Source organism: Peromyscus leucopus, chromosome 13 (genome assembly GCF_004664715.2).
Source record: "Peromyscus leucopus breed LL Stock chromosome 13, UCI_PerLeu_2.1, whole genome shotgun sequence".
NCBI classification, from domain to species: Eukaryota; Metazoa; Chordata; class Mammalia; order Rodentia; family Cricetidae; genus Peromyscus; species Peromyscus leucopus.
In genome coordinates, this window is record NC_051074.1 from 39,956,833 (window position 1) to 39,966,442 (window position 9,610).

The following is a 9,610-nucleotide window of genomic DNA, read 5'->3' on the forward strand; positions in this document are numbered from 1 at the left end:
CAGCAATTATTGTCTTTCCCTGTTCAATTTTTTAGGCATGTCTGAATGTTTAATAGAAACAGAGGAAACTATTTTGTTTTAAAGTGGAAACTCACAAAGCTGAAGGTAGCTGTAGCCCAGCATGGAAGTTTCCATGGTGAACCCCCATGACGCCCACTTCTCAAGTGTTGAAACATCTTGATATTTTGCTTTTGTGTGGCAAAGATAGCTACGTTTAGAAATTAGCTCCCAAAATGGGTGGTGGTGGCGGCGGCGGCGGCGCGGCGGCGGCGGGGCGGCGGCGGTGGTGGCGCACGCCTTTAATCCCAGCACTTAGAGGAGGCAGAGGCAGGCAGATCTCTGTGAGTTTGATGCCAGCCTGATCTACAGAGCTGATACAACGGACCGTCGTCATCACCTATAGGCAAATGCTGACTCAGGAGTGACTACTGATACGGAAGACACCTCCTGGTGTCTAAGTCTCCTCAGAGCAGCTCCTCGGGAGCAGGAAGTAAAGACGGCTCCTCTGCTCTGCTCCAGCTTCTGCTTCCACCTCCCAATAACTGAACCTACTGAGAAGCCAGAAGACAAAGGACCTATTGGTACAGTCTGCCCAAGGCAGAGAATCTCCTGGAACACACAGCAGACTGCAAAAGGTGATACCCCTAGAAAGACCCTTTTCTGTGTTAGATTGATGGTACAATGAGCCCCAAATAATCAGACTCAGTATTTTAGTTTAAATATAGCTAAAGTAATGTTCCCTAGAACATTATCAGTTCAACAGATCAGTTCCTTAGGTGCTAGATTTGAAGCTGGGGACACAAAAATGCCTTCAGTGCATTGGTTGATATCATTCTCCATGGGTTGGCTCCCACCTCCATCATTTGATTTCTCATGTGTCCTGGTTTGTGGATAGACAGCACCATATGCTGGTAGATTTTTAAAATATTTGCTGCATCTTGTAGAACAGTTATCTTAAACTCAGCAATTTAAGTCCCAGCTGGTACTATCACTGAGCCTCCAGAAAACCAGTAAATCCCCTAAGCAAGTTATCTGGATAGATAGAGGACATACAGTAAAAGAATCCCTGCCCCCCACCCCCATGAGTGTGAACCTATTGCAATTTTTTGTTTGTTTGGGTATTGTTTTGTTTTGTTTTTCGAGACAGGGTTTCTCCATGTAGTTTTGGTGCCTTTCCTGGATCTCGCAGGGTAGACCAGGCTGGCCTTGAACTCACAGAGATCTGCCTGGCTCTGCCTCCTGAGAGCTGGGATTAAAGGCAAGCGCCACCACTGTCCGGCCCTATTGCAGTTTTAAAGACTGTATACTATCACAGTGATAAGCCCTTAAGTAGACATAACACAATTAGAAAGGCAAATGCAAACCAGGCAGTGGAGGCGCACACCTTTAATTCCAGCACTCAGGAGGCAGAGCCAGGTGTATTCCTGTGACTTCGAGGCCAGCCTGGTCTACAGAGTAAGATCCAGGACAGGTACCAAAACGATAGAGAAACACTGTCAAAAAAAAAAAAAAGAAAGAAAGAAAGAAAGAAAGAAAGAAAGAAAGAAAGAAAGAAAGAAAGAAAGAAAGAAAGAAAGAAAGAAAGAAAGAAAGAGAAAGGCAAATCCAAGCTGGGCAATGGTGGTGCTCATCTTTGATCCCAGCCTAGTCTACAGATTGAGTTCCAGGATAGCCAGGGCCTCAACAGAGAAATCCTGTCTCAAAATAAAAACAAAAGGTAAATCCATACCTGCAACACAGATCAAACACAGCATACTTTTTCGGGGAAGGGGTCAGTGCTAAGCAAAGAACCTCGGGCCTTGTACATGCTAGCCACTTAAACACTAAATTACACACCTGCCTCCACATCTACCAGTAAGATGGCATACTGCTGTCTTTGCATAATAAAGGACATCCGATACAATCACTTGGCCAGACGATAACCCCAGAAATGTTTGCCACGCTGGAGGCTCAATCTATGCTATCCTGATTGTTTTGTTCCCGGGTCCTTAGAACGAGCACCAAGATGGTGGTGGGGACAACAGCTGACATCCTCAGTCCTTTAATGAAAGCAATGGCCTTGCAGCAACTTACTGTTGGGCATGCCTGCACTTCAATAGCCATGCCTCGTTCCTAAATCCAGTCTCCCATTCTTATCAGCAGCCACTGTCAATATACAGCTCTACTTCAAGGCGTCCCTTTACATGCGCTGGACACGACCTGAAATCCTGCCCCAGCCCACTGGAGGACTCTTCAGCGCTATCTCTGTCCACTTTCAGCTGATGCCAACAATGCATAGATTACAGAGTGCTTTTCTCTTCCGTTAGCTGTCAAAGAACTCCCTAAATGAAAACACACCAAAGGGAGAAACAGGCAGGATGAGCAGACTTACATCTACATTCCATAGGAATCTAAGCATGCCCTGGTAGTTTACTTGCAGTTCCTAGACTCCACACAAGAGACATACTTTCTTGGTTTTGTGCCTTACCTGTCCATTTTTTAGCATATCAGATGGTCTGTTTATAGTCCAGTGACCTCACAAAAGGTCCCTGGTGCAATTCTGTGTAATATGTCTACTTTACAATGGAATGCTGCTATATTAATCATCTGATTCAACAACTTTATAGGTCAAGGAGCACAGACACTTAATGCTGTGTTCATTATATGAAGGGTCAGGAGCAATCAACTTTTCAAATGCTTAGGTGTTCAGATCCCTGTGTTGGCTGTGTATAGAACATCATTTCCTTCAATGCTGCTAAGTTGAACTTGCCATGTGAGAGCACTGAGGTGGGATATGAAGGGGTGCTTAACTCGGAAGCCCCCACCTTTAGACTAAGTGATCATTTACCCCTGCACCAAAAGATGTGCTTGCGAATCCGACTTCCTCACCTCCAGGCTTTTTCCCTGACATAATCCACTGCTCTCATCAGTTCCCTTCCTAATCCCCCCTTTTGCCCAGACCACATTCCCCTCCCACCAACACAGCACCAGTGTTTCTCATTTGTATGTGTGGAGGTCGGAGGACAACTTGCAGGTGTCTCTCCTTCCACAACAGTCACACTTGGGGACGAGGAAGTGCCTTCCCTGTTGGGCCATTTTGTCATTCCCGCCAATGCTAATGCTGTTTGTCCCAATGTCCAATATCTGAACCTCATGTGCCTAGAGACCAAGAGGGCACTGGTCCCTGAATTAGAATTACAGAAGGTAGTGTGCTGGGGACTGAACAAGGTCCTCTGGAAGACTAGACTGCGCTCTCAGCCATCTGAGGCATCTCTCCAGCCCCTCAGTGGGTATTACAGAGCATTACTTCTTTCCCAAAAGCCAGACTCTCTAGACCTTACCATTAGTGAATGTTCTAGATCCAAATTTAAGGTTTCCTGTTCAGAAGGGCAATTATCCACATTCTTATAGGTGAGAAAAGTGAACTCCAGGAAAGGACTAACTTATCAAAGGACAGCTCACATAGCCAGTAATTTACTAATAATTAATCTCACATAGGAGATTAATCCCAACCCCTACCTAGATAAATCCCGCCTACTATGCCATATTTACTTAGACTCCGATTTTGTTCCCAAATTATATTGAAAAGCACTTTTGCAGTTCAGGGGGAAAAGCAAATTTTGATTGGAATTCGTCTTACCCACTAACAGACCTGTAGGTCTCTATCATCTACCACACTATCAACTCTGACTCACTCTCAGGGGCCTTCACCTACATGGTTAGCTGTGGGACTAACATCATGACCTTTGACTTACTTTTACTTCCGGTCCACAAATTTGGGGCTAAAATGCTGCAAGTAGCAAAATGACTGTTTCCCAGGAGACAATTACAGCAAAAAACTACTTAACTTTGGTTCCAACCCATGTCAAAATAGCTGTTATATATTATTCCCCATCTTAATTTGGTTCAAAATCCCTTCTCAACACAATCCTTTAAATCAAAGCTCAGTACAAATCCCTGACTACACTACTCAACCCGAGATGTGCTTTGTAAGGGTAGGAGATGGTCTGCAAGCTTACCCCACATAGCCTTTCAGAATTGAATAGGGGAGCCGTGAAAAGTTCACAAGTCTTGAGTGGTAAAATCACGGAAACTGAAGTCTTAAAGTCAATGTAATGATCCCAAGGTGTCTCTGATAGTGCCTGCTAGGCTGTATCAGCACTTCCGCCTCCCTGCAGCTTAGCTCCCAACACATCCTCTACACTGATGGGATTCACCACAGCCATTAACTGTACACCTCAGATTCAAGGCTTTCACAGAAAGATGTCTTAGCCACAGAAAATAAGGGCTTTATTAATTTTCTAACATTCCTTAACACCTATCAAACTAACTTATCCTTGGATTCATTATACATACTAGAATGTTTGAATTTAAAAACTGTTGAGTAGTTGGCTTAAGTTTCATTTTAAAAAATGAAATGAACTTTGGGTTGTGTTTAGGGCAATTTCCCAAATGGGCCTACTTCTGTCATTCTGACATTCCCAGCACTGCCAATCATAAAGTCCAAACACTTCTGAACGGTGTTCTACATCTATATGGATACATCAAACACCCAACCATTTGTTTGTTTGTTTGTTTGTTTTTCAAGACTGGGTTTCTCTGTGTAGCTTTGCGCCTTTCCTGGGAATCACTCTGTAGCCCAGGCTAGCCTCCAACGCAGAGATCCACCTGCCTCTGACTCCCGAGTGCTGGGATTAAAGGCGTGTGCCACCACCGCCCGACTCCAACCAAGTTCTTATACTTACGTGTTCGTGCGTGCAGGTATGTACATGGAAGGAAGTATAACTTCTACACGAGGTCAATTCTCTAACCTACCATGTGGGTCTCAGGGATCAAACTCAAGGTTGCAGGCTTCACAACAAGCCCTTCCACCCACTGTCTGAACCAAGATTTAACTCTTTTATGTGAAACAAGCATCTCATTTGCTTCTACTTTGTAAATGGTAAAACTACAATTATCAGTAACTGTTTCACACTCAGAGCCACATAAAATTTTCCTGCAAGGCCAGGCAGTGGTGGCACCCGACTTTAATCTCTGCACTCAGGAGGTAGAGGCAGGCAGATCTCTGAGTTCACAGGACACCTAGGGCTGTCACACACAGAACCATCCCCCCCCCCCCAAAAAAAAAATAAAGAAAAAGAGTGGAAAGTAAGCAAGCTCTGGTAATGCTCAGTTAAATGACCAAAGGCTCAGAAAACCTAGTAAAGTGGAAATCCTGAGCACAGGAAGGGGCAGGGTAAAAGGTAACCTAAGAGAACTGAGAAAGCAGAAATCTAACTTCAGCTTTACCTCCACCACTTACTAACTCGTGGCTTCCATTTCCTTAGGCACCAAACACTATGCTTCAACCTTTAACTGGTATCACCTGCCATTGTATGCTATACGCTCAACTGCCACAAAAGCAATTAAAATATGAATCCTGGCTCTGGGGCCAAGACCCAAATTCAAACCCAGCCTCCTCACTGACAAATTAGATTTCTTGGGGGCTAGAGAAACGGCTTGGCTGTTAGGAGCACTGGGTATTCTTCCAGAGGACCCAGGTTTGATTCCCAGCACCCACCTTGTTCTAGGGGATCTGGTGTTCTCTTCAGGAACCAGGTACATAGTGGTGGCACAGATACACATGCACAGAAATAAGTCTTAAAAGCCATGTAATTTCTCATGCATAAATGACATACACACGCATCCATACAAAGAGAATGTTCGTCAAAGGTGAACTGCTGAGGCTCAAGCTCAGTGAAAAACTGCTCATTCCTCAAGTGGAGGCAATTACCCTAACTGGGGACACTCCAGTGAGTGGAGTGGCTCGAAATTGAAGCTGTAAAAGCTGAACCACCTGAGAAGGCCGAGGCTGTGCCTAGGCAGGACTAGAGTACAGGCAGCAGGAGACTGTAGAAACCTTAGATCAATAGTTCCTGGTGCTATGGCCCTTTACTGGTTTCTTTTATGGTGGTGACCCCCAACCACACGTTATGTTGTTGCTACATTGTAACTATAATTCCCTTTCGTTACTTACCTATGTCCTATCACTTGTTACCTCTAAGTATGTACATCACAATCAATTCAATCTATGAATCCTTTGCATGAACCGAAAACCTGCCAAATCCTACTTGTTTCAGTTTGCTGCTGCTGACGTGTAGTCCAATCAGACTCCCAAAGGAGTGGGCTATGCGCAAAACTGTCTAGTGCGCGTTACAACTTCAGCAACATCTTGAGCCAGATCTAACAGCATAAACTTGCACTTAGGAGACGGAAAGAGGAGGACCAAGCATTCAAAGCCAGCCAGGGTCACACAGTGTCTCCAAACAGCAAAAATCTCCTTTTAAACTGAAAAGAAAAAACAAACAAAAAAACGTAGCACATGCCAAAATGCTATAAATAACCACAAACAAGGAAAAGGCGTTACGTAAATTAACCCATTTATTGGAGCACAGGCAGGTCTCTGACGGTGTGCTTCTACTGGTCTTTCAGCTCCTTCAGTCTTCTGATGGCGGACTTCACTGTGACGGCAGAAGTCGTGCTGTTAACAAAATTTCCAACACAATTAAGGATGTTAACACGGGAAACCTAAGCCAAACCTGCCTCTCAGGGTTCCCCTGCCACCTCAAGTCTGACCTTCTCTTGTAAGAATTCTATGATGGTCTCCTCCCCCAATACAATACCATGCTGCACAAATCCCAAGACCTAAAGACCACTGCTCAGGAAGTCACACTGGCATGATGGCACTCGCAGAATTCTAAGGTTCTTCTGATTTCTCTACCATTTAAAAAGAAGCTGACCCAGACTCCATGAGAGAAATAAAAAATATCTGAAGGTACTTTCCATAGCAAAGGCGGATGACAAAAGTTTCAGGACGCATGCCCCAAAGTCAAACAGTTGTGTATGAATATTCACCTGTCAGGAGAGCACTCTGGCTTCCATCCTTCCTTCTGCTATCCTAAAACTCAAGATGCTTTTAAACACATCCACACTATCATTTCTCTCCTTTTTTCTTTTTTTGGTTTTTTCGAGACAGGGTTTCTCTGTAGCTATGCACCTTTCCTGGAACTCGCTCTATAGACCAGGCTGGCCTTGAACTCACATAGATCCTCCTGGCTCTGCCTCCCGAGTGCTGGGATTAAAGGTGTGTGCCACCAACGCCCAGCCACACTATCATTTCAACACCAAGACTTCAGTAAAACTGAAGCCATACAACTCAACAACTAGCCACACACCACAGGCCCAGTGTGCAGGGAGGGAGCACAGGACCACACTACTCTGACTCTAAGGACCTCAGGGCCAGCCAACAGCTCCAGGCCCCCAAGGTGCCTTTAATTCTCAGATGCCAAGCTCTAAGGACAAAGCAAATGATGACAGAAAGGAGAGTTCACCTCAGCAACACCATCCAGCCCTGTCACAGCACTAAAGCTTGTTTAAAAGGACAAGGGTGTAGAAGCCCAAATAGTCTCACAAATTTTTCTACACAATCCCAAACCAACTAATCTCATTTAAAAACTATTTTATAGAAATAACTTGTCGCCTTCAATCCCAGCACTTGGGAGGCGGAGACCAGCCTGGTCTACAGAGTAAATTCCAGGACAGCCAGGGCTACACAGAGAGACCATAATTTTCAAAGACCCCAGTAACTGGATAAATCAAAGTAACAGAAGAATCAAATCCTAACTTTTAATTTCAAACAGCTTTCTACCTCAATTTTAACCGAAAACCCTAGCTTTGAAGAACTCCTAAAGCACATTTACTTTTCCAGTCATAAAGATGAAAACTAGCCCAATATGTGCCAGACCTGGAACATGGGCTGTGTGCTCCATAAACTTCCCCACAGCACAAAAAATTGCACTCACTTGTAGGTCCAGGCCCCGCCAGCCACTGTTTTCATGCAGGAACCACAGTGCCAGATGCCAACCGCTCGTCTCTTCATCTTGGTCTACAAATATATTTTTTAAAGGTTTTGACATGAAATATATAAAAACATAAATCTCTCAAGATTTCAGAGCCTAGACTAGGTTAAAAAGGCAGCTTATCTATCTGGTAAGCAGTCACATTATAATCATCCGAGCAGGATATTAGATGCAGACCAATTCTTGGGGGGGTGGGGGGTTGGTATAGAAGCATTAACGGTACAGTCATTTCCACACAGAGTCGTTCAGGGTTCCATCCTTTCCCTCTCCAAAACCAGTTAGTTATCCTTCACGTCCTCAGGGATCTCACACAAACGAGGAATGCTTCGAAACCATTAACCCCAAATCCTCGTTATCTTAACACTGGCCCAGCGCTTACAAAGCACCCTAGGTCCCCTCCCGCGCGGCCAACTAACTCACCTTGCCACAGAAGGAGCAGGTGTACTTGGCGTGCTGGCTGATTTCAATTTTCTTCACCATTTTCCGGAGGGAGGCACCATAGCGGGTCCCGTATTTCCCGACGATCCCGACCTTCTTGGTGCGTTTCGCCTGCGGGCAGAGGGCATGACAGCGACCTTTAGGGATGGGAAGCGAGTCCGTGCACGCACACACGCGCGCACACAGCGCTGCGCACCAATTCGGCTGGCTGGGGCCTAGTGTGTTCCCAGCTCAACCCGCAAGGCCAGCGTCCGCGGGGCGAGCAGGGCGAGCGGGGCTCCGGAGCGGAGCATTAGCCGCGGAGCTGGGCCAAGCCCCGCCGGGCCGCCACCGGCCACCTCCGGGGCTCCAGACGCGGCGAGGACCCCGACAGCCGGCAGGACACGGGACAGCACGGGCGGCCCGAAGCGGGTGAGGGCGGGAGGCCGGACGGCCCCGCAGATGCCGACGGATAGAGGCTTCCAAAGCGGGAACGCCGAGACTCACCATGTCGCCGGAACCGAAGCCCAAGCCGGAGAGGAAGAGACGCAGTGCGCGGGGGCGGTTTTTAGGCCGTGAGCGGAAGTGACGCCGGCGACCGCTCTAGGCACTGAACTCGGTGTTCTGGAGGTTTTCTCGCTCTCCCTGGCTGGTGGTGCCTTAGGGAGTGTCTAGACGGGCTGGCGTCCCATGTCTTGTTCACAAGCTAGCGGAGCACCCTTCTTAGCTTGCACGTACACCAACGTTATACAAAACCGATGTGATTTATTTTCTTCCGTTCTGGTTCGCGAGGAAACGGGGTTTTAGGTGACTTACTTTTTAAGTGTTTCCATCACCACGTTGTGGCTGAGTCCCATTGCTTACTTACCCACCGTGACACTTTCCGAAAATCATCAGCCCCTGAGCCAGATGCTAACCATAGTAAAAGCCTAGGATCCGCTCCCAGGCCAAGTTGCAGTTCAGCTGGGAGACAGTCGTACTCGTCACAATCAGGAGTTATGAAATGTTGCTGCTCAGAGCTCTGGGGGTAAGGTAAGGAAGAGGGTCCATTTGAACGCAAGACCTTAGAGCAGCGGTTCTCAACCTGTGGGTCGAGATCCCATTGGAGCGGGTCGACCAATTCTTTCACTGGAGTCGCCCGCCTAAGACCATTGGAAAACACAGATATTTACGACTCATAACAGTAGCAAAATTAGTTATGAAGCAGCAACAAAAATAATTTTATGATTGGGGTCTTCACAACATGAGAAACTGTATTAAAGGGCTGCAGCATGAGGAAGGTTGAGAACCAATGCCCTAGAGTCTGGAATTCTCCT

The 9,610-nt window shown here is 46.4% G+C and overlaps 1 protein-coding gene across 1 annotated transcript; it reads right to left on the reverse strand.

Moving 5' to 3' along the window:
* Positions 1-6,381: 6,381 nt before the first annotated feature.
* Positions 6,382-8,909, reverse strand: Rpl37a (ribosomal protein L37a). The gene is made up of 4 exons (XM_028870020.2): positions 8,802-8,909; positions 8,298-8,426; positions 7,821-7,903; positions 6,382-6,499 (listed from the first exon to the last, which is right to left on the reverse strand). Exons 1-4 carry the CDS (start codon positions 8,802-8,804, stop codon positions 6,436-6,438), a joined length of 279 nt encoding a protein of 92 aa, XP_028725853.1. The 5' UTR covers positions 8,805-8,909; the 3' UTR covers positions 6,382-6,435.
* Positions 8,910-9,610: the final 701 nt, after the last annotated feature.